General features: G+C 39.7%; 1 protein-coding gene across 1 annotated transcript; it reads left to right on the top strand.

Annotated features, from left to right (window-relative positions):
* The first annotated feature begins 8,532 nt into the window (after positions 1 to 8,532).
* rpe65a (retinoid isomerohydrolase RPE65 a) lies at positions 8,533 to 15,231 on the top strand. Its single transcript, XM_062022502.1, has 14 exons — positions 8,533 to 8,605; positions 8,806 to 8,888; positions 8,978 to 9,128; positions 9,377 to 9,484; positions 9,561 to 9,702; positions 9,764 to 9,911; positions 10,283 to 10,364; positions 10,448 to 10,580; positions 12,831 to 12,970; positions 13,043 to 13,172; positions 13,247 to 13,361; positions 13,428 to 13,522; positions 13,602 to 13,713; positions 15,040 to 15,231. The coding sequence occupies exons 1-14, from the start codon at positions 8,595 to 8,597 to the stop codon at positions 15,186 to 15,188; spliced, it is 1,599 nt and encodes a 532-aa protein (XP_061878486.1). The 5' UTR covers positions 8,533 to 8,594; the 3' UTR covers positions 15,189 to 15,231.
* Positions 15,232 to 15,416: the final 185 nt, after the last annotated feature.

The following is a 15,416-nucleotide window of genomic DNA, read 5'->3' on the forward strand; positions in this document are numbered from 1 at the left end:
GGTGCTGATTCTCATCCCAGTCGCTTCACACTCAGCTGCGAACCGATCCAGCGAGAGCTGAAGATCCTGGCCAGATGAAGCCATCAGGACCACATCATCTGCAAAAAGCAGAGACCTAATCCTGAAGCCACCAAACCAGATCCCCTCAACGCCTTGACTGCGCCTAGAAATTCTGTCCATAAAAGTTATAAACAGAATCGGTGACAAAGGGCAGCCTTGGCGGAGTCCAACCCTCACTGGAAACGTGTCCGACTTACTGCCGGCAATGCGGACCAAACTCTGGCACTGATCATACAGGGAGCAGACCGCCACAATCAGACAGTCCGATACCCCATACTCTCTGACCATTCCCCACAGGACTTCCCGAGGGACACGGTCGAATGCCTTCTCCAAGTCCACAAAACACATGTAGACTGGTTGGGCAAACTCCCATGCACCCTCAAGGACCCTGCCGAGAGTATAGAGCTGGTCCACAGTTCCACGACCAGGACGAAAACCACACTGTTCCTCCTGAATCCGAGGTTCGACTATCCGGCGTAGCCTCCTCTCCAGCACACCTGAATAGACCTTACCGGGAAGGCTGAGGAGTGTGATCCCACGATAGTTAGAACACACCCTCCGGTTCCCCTTCTTAAAGAGAGGAACCACCACCCCGGTCTGCCAATCCAGAGGTACCGCCCCCGATGTCCACGCGATGCTGCAGAGTCTTGTCAACCAAGACAGCCCCACAGCATCCAGAGCCTTAAGGAACTCCGGGCGGATCTCATCCACCCCCGGGGCCTTGCCACTGAGGAGCTTTTTAACTACCTCAGCAACCTCAGCCCCAGAAATAGGACAGCCCACCACAGATTCCCCAGGCACTGCTTCCTCATAAGAAGACGTGTTGGTGGGATTGAGGAGGTCTTCGAAGTATTCCCTCCACCGATCCACAACATCCGCAGTCGAGGTCAGCAGAACACCATCCTCACCATACACGGTGTTGATAGTGCACTGCTTCCCCTTCCTGAGGCGGCGGATGGTGGTCCAGAATCGCTTCGAAGCCGTCCAGAAGTCGTTTTCCATGGCTTCCCCGAACTCCTCCCATGTCCGAGTTTTTGCCTCCGCGACCGCCGAAGCCGCACACCGCTTGGCCTGTCGGTACCTGTCCGCTGCCTCAGGAGTCCTATGAGCCAAAAGAACCCGATAGGACTCCTCCTTCAGCTTGACGGCATCCCTCACCGCCGGTGTCCACCAACGGGTTCTAGGATTACCGCCACGATAGGCACCAACTACCTTGCGGCCACAGCTCCAATCAGCCGCCTCGACAATAGAGGTGCGTAACATGGTCCATTCGGACTCAATGTCCAGCACCTCCCTCGTGACATGTTCAAAGTTCTTCTGGAGGTGGGAATTGAAACTCTCTCTGACAGGAGACTCTGCCAGACGTTCCCAGCAAACCCTCACAATGCGTTTGGGCCTGCCAGGTCTGTCCGGCATCCTCCCCCACCATCGCAGCCAACTCACCACCAGGTGGTGATCGGTAGAGAGCTCCGCCCCTCTCTTCACCCGAGTGTCCAAAACATGAGGCCGCAAATCCGACGACACAACTACAAAGTCGATCATGGAACTGCGGCCTAGGGTGTCCTGGTGCCAAGTGCACATATGGACACCCTTATGTTTGAACATGGTGTTCGTTATGGACAATCTGTGACGGGCACAAAAGTCAATAACAAAACACCGCTCGGGTTCAGATCCGGGCAGCCATTCATCCCAATCACGCCTCTCCAGGTTTCACTGTCGCTGCCATGTTCATGGCTAGTGAGAACAGTGTCACAGAGATAGTACACCCTGTGATAATACCAATCTCCACTTTGTGCCAACTGGATGTTGTTGGTCCGGAAGAGACCCTCATCCTGAAATTGCTGTAGTAATCAGCAATGAGGTCTCTACACCTGCTGGGTACATGATGTTTCATCAGAGTGAGTTGAACGAGCTTGTGCGGAATGGAGCCGAATGCGTTTGCCAGGTCAAGCCACAGTACTGGTAGGTTGCCCTTGTTCTCTCGAGCCTCCCGAATGAGCTGCGTCACCACACCGGTATGCTCCATACATCCTGACATTCCTGAAATGCCGCCTTTCTGGACAGATGTATCGATGTAGGTGTTCTTTGCCAGGTAGGTACACAGTCGTTTGGAAACAGCGCTGAAGAAAACCTTTGCCTCAACGCACAGCAGGGAGATGATGCGGAACTGGTCCAGATGAGTGGAGTTTTCCTCCTTTGGGATCCATACCCCTTCCGCCACTCGCCATTGCTCAGGGATCCTCCCCCTTCTCCAGAAGACTCGCAGGATTTTCCACAGTCGCTGCAGGAGTTTGGGACAGTTCTTATATATATATATATATATATATAATATATATATATATATATATATATATATATATATATATATATATATATATATATATATATATATATACACATACATACATACACCACACACGTATAATCATCTTATTATATATATATATATATATTTTTTGTCCTGTCCAGATTTTCAGGCAAATTATTTTGTTGCTGTAGATGCCCATATCTGCTGTACTGATTTACTTTACAAAAGAGAAGTGTGGGATACTTCTCTTGTTGCCTTATTTGTATTTGACTTTATTAAATGGAATACACTCTTTAAAAAAGTTTAAGCTCAAAAATCTCTGTTGCAGTTTCATTATTAGTCTTGGCCATTGTGAATGTGATGAACTAAACTGGAATTTACATTTTGCATCCGTTAGAGGTCGCTATTTCCTGCTGAAACGCCACATTAGAATTGTTCCCACAGAGAGTACATAATGGATAATTTCACATCAATAAAATAACTTGCATGGAGATTATCCTCTGTGGGCTGATCTTCCCCTGGGTCCACGTTTATATTGATCTGTTCATTAAAAACAATTATAAACTCCGGTACTCTTAAAAATAAAATACTGCTGTTAAACTTACCAATTCCTGGTCAAGTTTTGATATAATTTCTGTAATATGATTGGTTCAAGGAGTGTCCCTAAAGCACAAAAACAACACCTCTCAACAAGGAGTTGGCATTGGCCCTGTTGCCATGGAGAGGATTCAGATGGCTGAGATAGATTTGTTGCACAAATTCCATCATCTCCATGGCAACCGTGCACACGCCATCCAGTGATTAAGGGCATGTGACACACATTGGTTGGGGAAAATACAACAAAATCCTAAATTTAGATAGAATGGTTTAAAAAATTACTGAAATCCTTACATCTCCGACAGACAAACATGGATTATAGCGGTGTTTCTTAATGACTTTCTGTCATGACCCCTCTTTAATCACAGATTTTTTTCCTTCAGAATGAAAATGAGTATTGATAACGCGGAATGTGTTTATTCATCTCTACCACTCTGTGTTTGAGAGATGTTAGAGGAAAACTTTAGCGTTTACGCACGTGTATGGTCAGTAGCGTTATGTAGCTCTATTTTTTAATGGGTAGCGCTATTTGATATAACACCAAGGACTCCTTTTTTTCTAGCAGCAGGCTTGTGTATCGTTCTACATGAATACTAGAGTGTAGCCACAAATAATGACCCTCCCCATGCTGCTCTGACTCCCCACTATTTGCGAAACACTGGATTATAGGATGTTAGTTTAGCAAAAAAGGGAAAAAAGTACAGTAGCATGATGACAAGGCACCACTTTCGCCACAGTAAGCGTCACTAACACTTGTCACCAATGGTCTTTCTGATCCCCTCTAAGAGGAACAATACAGCATTTGTCCAATTAATCCTTACACCTGGATTAAAAATAGATTATAAAAAGTCAATATACTTCTGGCATTTTATATTCCAATTTAAACGGACCAATTTCTCTTAGTTAGCAAAAAAACATTTAAAAAAATATTTTGGTCAGTTAGGCTCCTTTTATTATTTGTGTGTATATATATATATATATATATATATATATATATATATATATATATATATATATATATATATATATATATATATATATATATATATATATATATATATATATATATATATATAAATAATAAAACATGCATATATAAATTTAAATACAGTCCAGGCCAAAATTTTAGACACACCTTTTCATTCAATGTGGTTTTCTTTATTTTCATGACTATTTACATTGTAGATTGTCACTGAAGGTATCAAAACTATGAATGAACACATGTGGAGTTATGTACTTAACGAAAAAAGGTGAAATAACTGAAAACATGTTATATTCTAGTTTCTTCAAAATAGCCACCCTTTGCTCTGATTACTTTTTCGCACACTCTTGGCATTCTCTCGATGAGCTTCAAGAGGTAGTCACCTGAAATGGTTTTCACTTCACAGGTGTCATAGTTTTGATGCCTTCAGCGACAATCTACAATGTAAATAGTCATGAAAATAAAGAAAACGCATTAAAATGAGAAGGTGTGTCCAAACTTTTGGCCTGTACTGTATATATACACACACGTTAGGTCAGAAAAAACACAGGCTATATCATCCCTACAAGCCTGTTTTGCAGGTTTATATATATATATATATATATATATATATATATATATATATATATATATATGAAAAAAAAGTATATACTGTATATGTAAATATTTTTCATGAGTTGACCTCAAAGATCTAAAACTTACTATACACACAAAAGACCTATCCTCTCAAATATTGTTCACAAATCTGTGTTAGTGAGCGCGTCTTCTTTGCCAAGATAATCCATCCCACCTCACAGGCGTGGCATATCAAGATGCTGATTAAACAGCGTGATTATTGCACAGATGTGCCTTAGGCTGCCCACAATGAAAGGTCACTCTGAAATGTGCAGTTTTGCTTTATTAAGGTCTGGGGGGAGGGGTCAGAAGAGCAGTCAGTATCCGGTGTGAACACCGTTTGCCTCACGTAGTGCAACACATCTCCTTTGCATAGCATTGACCAAGTTGATTGTGGCCTGTGGAATGTTGGTCCACTCCTCTTCAACGGCTGTGCAAAGTTGTTGGACATTGGCAAGAACTGGAACACGCGGTCGTATAGGCAGAACTCACATGTGAGTATGCTGGTCATGCAAGAACTGGGATGTTTTCAGCTTCCAGGAATTGTGTACAGTTCCTTACAACTTGGGGCCGTGCATTGTCATGCTGCAACATGAAGTGATGGTCTCCTGTGAATAGCACAACAATGGGCCTCAGGATCTCGTCACGATATCTGTGCATTCAAAATGCCATCAATAAAATGCACTTGTGTTCGTTGCCCATAACTCGAGTCACAACGTTGACATCAGCAAACCGCTATCCCGCACGACGCCACACACGCTGTCTGCGACGCCACACACGCTGTCTGCCATCTGCCCTGAACAATGAAAACCCGGATTCATCTGTGAAGAGAACACCTCTTCAACGTCCCAGACGCCATCGAATGTGAGCATTTGCCCACTCAAGTCGGTTACGATGACGAACTGCAATCAGGTTGAGACCCCGATGAGGACGATGAGCATGCCGATGAGCTTCCCTGAGACGGTTTCTCACAGTTGGTGCAGAAATTATTTTGTTATGCAAACCTATAGTTGCAGAAGCTGTCCGGGTGTCCTGGTCACAGACCATCATAGAGGTGCACCTGCTGGATGTGGAGGTCCTGTGTTGGTGTGATTACAGGTGGTCTGTGGTTGTCAGGCCGGTTGGATGTACTGCCAAATTCTCAAACGCCTTGGAGACGGCTTATGATAGAGAAATGAACGTTCAATTCATGAGCAACAGCTCTGGTGGACATTCCTGCAGTCAGCATGCCGACTGCACACTCCCTCAAAACTTGCAACATTTGTGGCATCAAGCTGTGTGATAAAGCTGTACATTTCAGAGTGGCCTTTTATCGTGGGCAGCCTAAGGCAAACATGTGCAATAATTATGCTGTTTAATCAGCATCTTGATATGCCACACCTGTGAGGTGGGGTGGATTATTTTGGAAAATAACAAATGCTCACTAACACAGATTTAGACAGATGTGTGCTGGAGAAATAGGTTTTTTTTTTTTTCATAAAGAAATACAATCATGTGTGCTTACGGACTGTATCCCTGCAGACTGTATTGATCTATATTGATATATAATGTATATATTGTGTTTTTTATGTTGATTTAATTAAAAAAAAAACAAACAAAAAAAAACAAAAAACATTTTTTAAAAAAAATTAAATTTCTTGCGCGGCCCGGTACCAATCGGTCCGCGGACCGGTACCGGGCCGTGGCCCGGTGGTTGGGGACCACTGCTGTATATAGTAAAGGTTTTAGGTCTTTGAGTTCAACTCATGAAAAATGGGAGCAAAAACAAAAGTGTTGCGTTTATATTTTTCTTCAGTGTATATACTGTACATACACTGATACATATAAACAAAAACATAAATATATACATATGCATACATACAAATACATACATATATACACTACCGTTCAAAAGTTTGGGGTCACATTGAAATGTCCTTTTTTTTTTTTTTACTTTAAAGAAATACACTCTATACATTGCTAATGTGGTAAATGACTATTCTAGCTGCAAATGTCTGGTTTTTGGTGCAATATCTACATAGGTGTATAGAGGCCCATTTCCAGCAACTATCACTCCAGTGTTCTAATGGTACAATGTGTTTGCTCATTGGCTCAGAAGGCTAATTGATGATTAGAAAACCCTTGTGCAATCATGTTCACACATCTGAAAACAGTTTAGCTCGTTACAGAAGCTACAAAACTGACCTTCCTTTGAGCAGATTGAGTTTCTGGAGCATCACATTTGTGGGGTCAATTAAACGCTCAAAATGCCCAGAAAAAGAGAACTTTCATCTGAAACTCGACAGTCTATTCTTGTTCTTAGAAATGAAGGCTATTCCACAAAATTGTTTGGGTGACCCCAAACTTTTGAACGGTAGTGTACATACATGCAGTTGCAAGAAAAAGCATGTGAATCCTTTGGGATTACTTAGATTTCTGCATAAATTGGTCATAAAATGTGTTTTGATCTTCATTGAAGTCACAACAATAGACAAACAGTCTGCTTAAACTAATACCGCATGTGATATATATACACATATATAAACATATACAAATATATACACATCTATATACAGTATATATATATATATATATATATATATATATATATATATATATATATATATATATATATATATATATATATATATATATATACATACATACATAAATATATATATATATGCATATCTATATACATATATATATACACATATATTAAAGTTAAAAGTACCAATGATTGTCACACACACACTAGGTGTGGCGAAACTATTCCCCTGCATTTGACCCATCACCCTTGATCACCCCCTGGGAGGTGAGGGGAGCAGTGGGCAGCAGCGGTGGCCACGCCCGGGAATAATTTTTGGTGATTTAACCCCCAATTCCAACCCTTGATGCTGAGTGCCAAGCAGGGAGGTAACGGGTCCCATTTTTATAGTCTTTGGTATGATATGTATATATATATATACACACACAAAGATATGTGTATATATATATATATATATATATATATATATATATACATATATATGTATATACACATAATGTGCATATATATTAAGGTAAAGTACCAATGATTGTCACACATATGTATGTATATATGTATGTATATATGTATATATATATATATATATATATATATATATATATATATATATATATATATATATATATATATATATATATATATATATATACACATATGTATATACACACATGTATATATATATGCACATATATACACATATATGTACATATATATATATACACATATGTATATATATATATGCACATATACACACATATATGTACATATCAACACCCATATACAGTATGTAAATATATTACACACACATATATGTACATATACATATACACACACACACACACACACATTTATATACACTTATATATACACACACACACATATATATACACACACCCATGTATATATATATACACTATATATATATATATATATATATATATATATATATATATATATATATATATATATATATACATACATACATACACACATTCATACATACATACACACATTCATACATACACATTATATATACATATATATATACATATATATATATATATATGTATATATATATATGTATATATATATATTATATACACACACATTTATATATACATTAATGTTTATAGTTAAACAAAAAAATACAAATAATAGATAAAATATAACCTCAAAACTGAATCAATGTTGTAGTATGTGCACTTACTATATCTAAATTCCACATACATTAACGGTAAAGCACAAAACTATTGCGACACATTCTAAATCAGTGATATTTTCTGCAACAAATCCGGCTTCTGCCATTGAGTTATCCATCACAGGATATTAACACAATAAGATTCTTGTTCGCAGTTTAACCTCATTGGGCCACGAAGAAAGAGAAAAAAACAGCTTTTCATTGACGGTGAGGGGGCACAAGAAGGATAAATACCTCAACTCCACTGTGTGAGTGTGCACACTTTTACTCTCCTACTTCAAGAGTTTGCTTTGTGCACACAGGAGTCATGGTCAGCAGGTATGTTAGCAATTTTGTTGATCTAACAGTACATATACAGTAGGTCCTTAATGACAAAGTGGCTTTAGTATTTCCAGCAAATTATAATAATAATTCATGTATTATTTTAATCTAAAATATCAAATTAAAAAATGCATTTATTTATTTTGTATTTTTTTTATTGAATTATGTGTATTTTTTTCTTATTTGACTGCTAACAGATTTGAACATCCAGCCGGCGGCTACAAGAAGATCTTTGAGACATGTGAGGAGCTAGCTGAGCCCCTTCCAGCAACAGTTATAGGTTAATTTCACAATTCGTCCTGTAATTTACTCCCAAAAATTTATATTTATCTTCCCCTATAAGGTGTGTATTGTGCTGTTGTTCTTCAGGAAGGATTCCATCCTTTCTGAAAGGTAGTCTTCTGCGTTTGGGTCCGGGTCTTTTCGAGGTGGGAGACGAGCCCTTCTATCACCTCTTTGATGGACAGGCGCTCATGCACAAATTTGACTTCAAGAACGGTCAGGTCACTTACTTTCGCAAGTAAGTGAGCCGCTGGTTTGCATATAGAATAATGGAAATTGATGAATGTTTCAGGGTCAAACTGTCGCCATCAACTGAATTAGCAATGTTTTAACTGTCATACAATAAGCTACTTAACACGTTACCGTGGCAAAGATGCAGTTTTATTGCGTGAAAGCCAAGTTCCATTTTTGGTTCTATGGTTATTGCCACAATTTCCTCTACGCTGTCATGACGATCAGTCTCATCCTACCCTGTGCTCCATCCAGATTTGTCAAAACTGACGCATACGTGCGAGCCATCACCGAGAAGCGTGTGGTGATCACGGAGTTTGGAACGTTTGCTTATCCCGACCCTTGCAAGAACATCTTTTCCAGGTCCAGATTGTTGTTTTCTCTCATTATCATATGTGTTCTTGTTTTAGTAGAATGTCTTTTTGCAATGCGTTTGCAGGTTTTTCTCCTATTTCAAGGGTGTGGAGATCACAGACAACTGCCTGGTCAACGTGTACCCTGTGGGCGAGGACTTTTACGCCGTGACAGAAACCAACTACATCACCAAAGTGGACACAGACACCCTGGACACGCTGAAGAAGGTGCGATGACGTCACAAAGGCTTTTGGTTACAACATTTTTTATTCGCCGCTGCTACCACAGGTGGACATGTGCAACTACATTAACATCAACGGCGTGACGGCGCACCCCCACATCGAGAGAGACGGCACCGTGTACAACATCGGAAACTGCATGGGGAAAGGCGCCACGCTGGCCTACAACATTGTCAGGATTCCACCGACGCAGAAAGGTTGCAGAAACTGCTCCATGTTTTGTTTAAAGATGTGTAGCAAAGCCTGATTTTTACAAAGCTAGACAAGGCTGCCAAAAACAAATCAAATACAAAACCGAAAACCAGAGAAGTTAAGTATCTTGTCTTTGCAGTCTATTCAATTGAATATAGGTTGAAAAAGATTTGCAAATCATTGTATTTTGTTTTTATTTACGATTTACACAATGTGCCAACTTCACTGGTTTTGGGGTTTGTACTAGCTTACTGTGGCCATGTTTGAGACCTGTGACATCTACCCACAGACATCTCCATCTTTTCTTCCATTGTGCATCCCAATACTTTTGTCCACACATTGAGCAAATAACATGCATGTCGTACATCTTCCCCAGACAAGTCGAATCCGATCGAGAAGTCTAAGGTGGTGGTTCAGTTCCCCAGTGCCGAGAGGTTCAAGCCTGCCTATGTGCACAGGTGAGTGAGCCGTTGCTTATAGGTTACCATGCCAACGAAGCACGCAAAACAATAATAACATTTAAAAATTGCTCTCGTTTCAGCTTTGGCATGTCCGAAAACTACTTTGTCTTTGTGGAGACGCCGGTGAAGATCAACCTACTAAAATTCTTGAGCGCCTGGAGCATCCGAGGCTCTAACTACATGGACTGCTTCGAGTCCAACGAGAGCCAAGGAGTAAGTCGGTCTCAGGTCAAAACGTTCAACTAAAAAGCTTCATCATCATGCAAACCTCCTAAACTTTTAATCGATTTATTTCCAGTTTGAACTCCACAAGGTTTTTTGAACACAGAACGGTAACAATGAAAAATAGGACATTTGTAATGATAACCATAGAGCAGAAACACAATAATATAAGTAATACAAATTGCATTGTAATATAATTGTAACACATAGTTAATACCCCCCAAAATACCTAGAGCACCATTAGGTGACTCCGCAAGTACCTTCTTCTCTTCTACCAGGCATCTTCAAAAGGTTGAGTTATTTTACTTTAGTTTTATTATACAACCGCTTTATATGCTGATACCATCATACCGATAGGTGACAGTATTGCAATGCAAATATGCATTACACCAGTGGTTCTTAACCTTGTTGGAGGTACGGAACCCCACCAGTTTCATATGTCCATTCACCGAACCCTTCTTTAGTGAAAAATAAAAAATGTTTTTTTCAAACTCAAGACAAAGTTATATGTTTTTGGTAGCACTTTAGTATGGGGAACATATTCTAAGTAACAAAGACTTAATTTAGAGTTTTTTGGACACTAGGGGAACATATTCTAGGTAACAAAGACTTAGAGTTATTTGGTTAGGGTTAGGGTCAGGGTTAGAGGGTTAGGGTTGTAATAAGGCCATGCCGAATAAGGCATTAATAAGTACTTAATAATGACTAGTTAAGAGCCAATATGTTACTAATTTGCATGTTAATAAGCAACTAATTAATGGTGAATATGTTCCCCATACTAAAGTGTTACCATGTTTTTTACTGGTGCACAAAATGAACCGTGCATGAACATCACCTTGTTCAAACAACAAAACCAACACAGTGCATCAACTCACAACAAATGACACACCTGCAAACCAGTCAGCTGTTGCCGTATCCGTAATACGCCGATAGGGAGAAGTTTGTATTTACACGATGAGTCGGGTGTGTCTTGACCTCCGCCGAACCCCTGAGGCCGACTCACCGAACCCCTAGGGTTCGATCGAACCCAGGTTAAGAACCACTGCATTGCACATTGGTCACTGCCCTCTTTATATACTTTCAATACAGCGATACCTTTAAATATAGGTGACAATATCACTCTGCAAACAATTTTGTTCCTTCTTGATCAGACATCAAAGATTGAGTTATTGATGGCAATACCTATAGAATTTGGTGAAAGTATTGCTCCGCAAACGCATTCTTGTTCCTTCATCAGTCATGTTCAAAAGTTGATGAGTTTTACTTAATTCTAGTTTTGTTATACAATCGCTTTGTACTTATATGCATAATGCTGAAGATACAGAGAAATCCCCAATAGGTGACAGTATCACTCTGCAAACACCTTCCTGATCCCTCTATCAGACATCATCAAAGGTTGAGTTATTTTACTTTTATTTTGTTGTATATTTGTTGTACAGTTTTTATTATATTTTTATACTAGTATGTATGATGGTGGTACTTATAAAATTAGGTGACCATATCACTCTGCAAATACCCTCATGTTACCATCTATCAGACATCTTCAAAAGTTGAGTAGTTTTACCTTATTTTATTTTTATTATACAACCGCTATATACTTAAATGCTGATGATACCTAGAAAACCCCGCTGGGTGACAGTATCGCTCTGCAAACATCTCCCTGTTTCCTCTATCAGACTTCCTCAAAGGTTGAGTTATTTTACTTTTAGTATTACTATTATACAGTAGTCAATACCATCTTTTTATACTTACATTACGGCGATACTTACAAAATTAGTTGACAGTTTCACTGTGCAAAGTTATTTTACTTCTTTTTGTTTTATTATACAGTATATTTTTTTGCCAACTTTCTTTTGTTCCCTCTCAGAAATCACAGAGGGTTGATTTATTTTACTTTTGAGTTTTATTATATTGTACTACAGTGGTTATCATCTTTTTTTGCCAACATCCTTCTGTTCCTTCTCCATCAGGCATCTTCAAATGTTGAGGAGTTTTATTATACAAACTCTTAATACTTATTTGCTGACAATATATTAAAGCAGGTGACAGTATCACTCTGCATTTTCTTGTTCCCTCGCTCTCAGACATCATCAAAGGTTGTAGTAATTTTACTTGATTTTGGTTTATTGTACAGGGATCATTTTCTGTTTCTGTCATTGTTCTTGTGTAAAAGTTAACCCACACACAAAGCTATTATTTCACTTTACCAGATTTGGGTAACATTTTATTTTGTGGTTCTAGACGTTGTTCCACGTCGCCAGGAAGGACCCAGGAGAGTACATCGACCTCAAGTTCAAAGGGGCGCCAATTGGCATGTTCCATCACATCAACACTTACGAGGACAATGGCTTCGTTGTGTTTGACCTGTGTGCATGGAAGGGGTGAGCGAGGGTGCTTACTGGTATTATTAAACAAGCACACTCTTGTATAAAACAATGTATTTGTGTGTGCAGCTTTGAGTTTGTGTACAACTACCTCTGGCTGGCAAATTTGAGGGCCAACTGGGAGGAGGTGAAGAAGGCTGCCATGATAGCGCCCCAGCCGGAGGTCCGCAGATATGTCATTCCTTTGGACGTCCACAAGGTGACTCAGCGGTTTGATCCTCCAAAGTAAACCCAGAGCTTAGCCTCATGTGTTACATCTTTGACGGACTAAAGGAGGAGCAGGGGAAGAACCTGGTCAGCTTGCCCTACACTACAGCGACTGCAGTAATGCATGCTGATGGAACCATCTGGCTGGAGCCTGAGGTGCTCTTTGCTGGACCTCGTCAAGGTACACACACCATTACTGTACATTCTACCACCCATGCACTCAAGCACTATTTCTATGTGCTTGTAGCTTTTGAGTTCCCGCAGATCAACTATGAAAAGTACGCAGGGAAGAACTACACTTACGCCTATGGCTTGGGACTCAACCACTTCATACCTGACAGGGTACTTAACACGCAGAACATGGACACTACATAGAGAAAAAATCTTTGCTTTCACTTTTGGTTTAATTTTGTTTGAGCAGATCTGCAAGTTGAATGTAAAGACCAAGGAGACCTGGGTTTGGCAAGAACCCGACTCCTACCCCTCAGAGCCCCTCTTTGTCCAGACCCCCGATGGTGTCGATGAGGATGACGGTATTTCTTCAGATACACTTGATTTATTCTCAGTCCTAAAGAGAAGTTAACCACTGTTAATGTTAAGACGCATATCTTAATATTGTTAACGGTCATGCAAGATGGAGTAAAAGCGATAAAAACCTCAGCATTACCTTTGAATAGACAAAGGAAAAGCTGATACATATTTTTTTGCATTGTAAAAAAAAAAAAGTTTACTTCTGCAAAAACGCCTTAGTTTTGATACAAAAGTGACAATTGCCAGAGTATATGTTATTCATGGTGGATTGACTTATTTAGTCAAAAACCGAACAAGCAAATATTGTGATGCTCCTAAATGAGGTCTTCTATCAAAGTCTCATGCATGCATGACCGGGTTTGAACTACATGTTTTGCATTATAAAATACAGATGCCCGGGTGGCCACATCATTTAACATGGCCCACAACAGCCTGAAAATGTGCGGCAATAATGCACAAATGTATTAGATCAGTGGTTCTTAACCTTGTTGGAGGTACCGAACCCCACCAGTTTCATATGCGCATTCACCGAACCCTTCTTTAGTGAAAAATAAAATGTTTTTTTTCAAATTCAAGACAAAGTTATATGTTTTTGGTAACACTTTAGTATGGGGAACATATTCTAAGTAATAAAGACTTCATTTAGAGTTATTTGGTTAGGGTTAGAGGGTTAGAGCCAGGGTTAGAGGATTAGGGTTACAATAAGGCCATGCCAAATAAGGCATTAATAAGAACTTAATAATGACTAGTTAAGAGCCAATATGTTACTAATTTGCATGTTAATAAGAAACTAATTAATGGTGAATATGTTCCCCATACTAAAGTGTTACCATGTTTTATTACTGATGCACAAAATGAACCGTGCATGGACATCACCTTGTTCAAATAACAAAACCAACACAGTGCATAAACTCACAACAAATTACACACCTGCAAATCAGTGTGACTTCTGCTGTTGCCGTATCTGTAATACGCCGATAGGGAGAAGTTTTTATTTACAAGATGAGTCGGGTGTGTCTTGGCCTCCGCCGAACAGAACCCCTAGGGTTCGATCGAATCCAGGTTAAGAACCACTGTATTAGTTGCATTCAACTCAATTTTAAATAACTCAAAGTTAAATACGTTTTTGGTAAATGATAATCAAACGAAGGGCTACATTTATATGGTTTTGCTTAAGAGTAGCCCCAGATGAAAATTAGTTTGACACCCCTGACTTACAGGCACTGTTTTTCCTGAAAAGTTGGGTGTAATTTTGGGTCATATATTTTTTATATAGCTTTACTTTCCTGTTAAAAGAGGAGGACTGATTTCCATTTTACTTTCCTCAGGTGTGTTGCTGACCATTGTGGTGGCTCCCGGTTCGCAGAGACCAGGATACCTCCTCATCCTCAACGCCAAAGATCTGTCCGAAATCGCCAGAGCAGAAGTGGAGTGCACCATCCCGGTCACCTTCCACGGCATGTACAAGCCACAATAGCCACTTAAGCAGTGAGACATTATAATAAAGCGCTCCCTTCCAAGGTTCATTTCATGTTCATGTTTGTCCATAAGCATAATAATAAAAATGGTTAAATGGTTCGACAGTAAGTAGATGGTTTACTCCATGAGTCAAAATAGTTGTAGCCAACAGCCTAATTGCTTGGAATATTTGCAGGGATTTCTTGTGTTGCCACAGAAAATCCTATTACTATGAAGGTATTCAAAC

This window comes from Entelurus aequoreus, linkage group LG16 (genome assembly GCF_033978785.1).
Source record: "Entelurus aequoreus isolate RoL-2023_Sb linkage group LG16, RoL_Eaeq_v1.1, whole genome shotgun sequence".
NCBI classification, from domain to species: Eukaryota; Metazoa; Chordata; class Actinopteri; order Syngnathiformes; family Syngnathidae; genus Entelurus; species Entelurus aequoreus.

Excerpts from the sequence above, each read along its gene's own strand:
- rpe65a (XM_062022502.1), top strand. Across the intron at positions 9,129-9,376 it reads CAGGTCACTTACTTTCGCAA|ATTTGTCAAAACTGACGCAT; the intron begins GTAAGTGAGCCG and ends TGCTCCATCCAG. Across the intron at positions 12,971-13,042 it reads GACCTGTGTGCATGGAAGGG|CTTTGAGTTTGTGTACAACT; the intron begins GTGAGCGAGGGT and ends TTGTGTGTGCAG.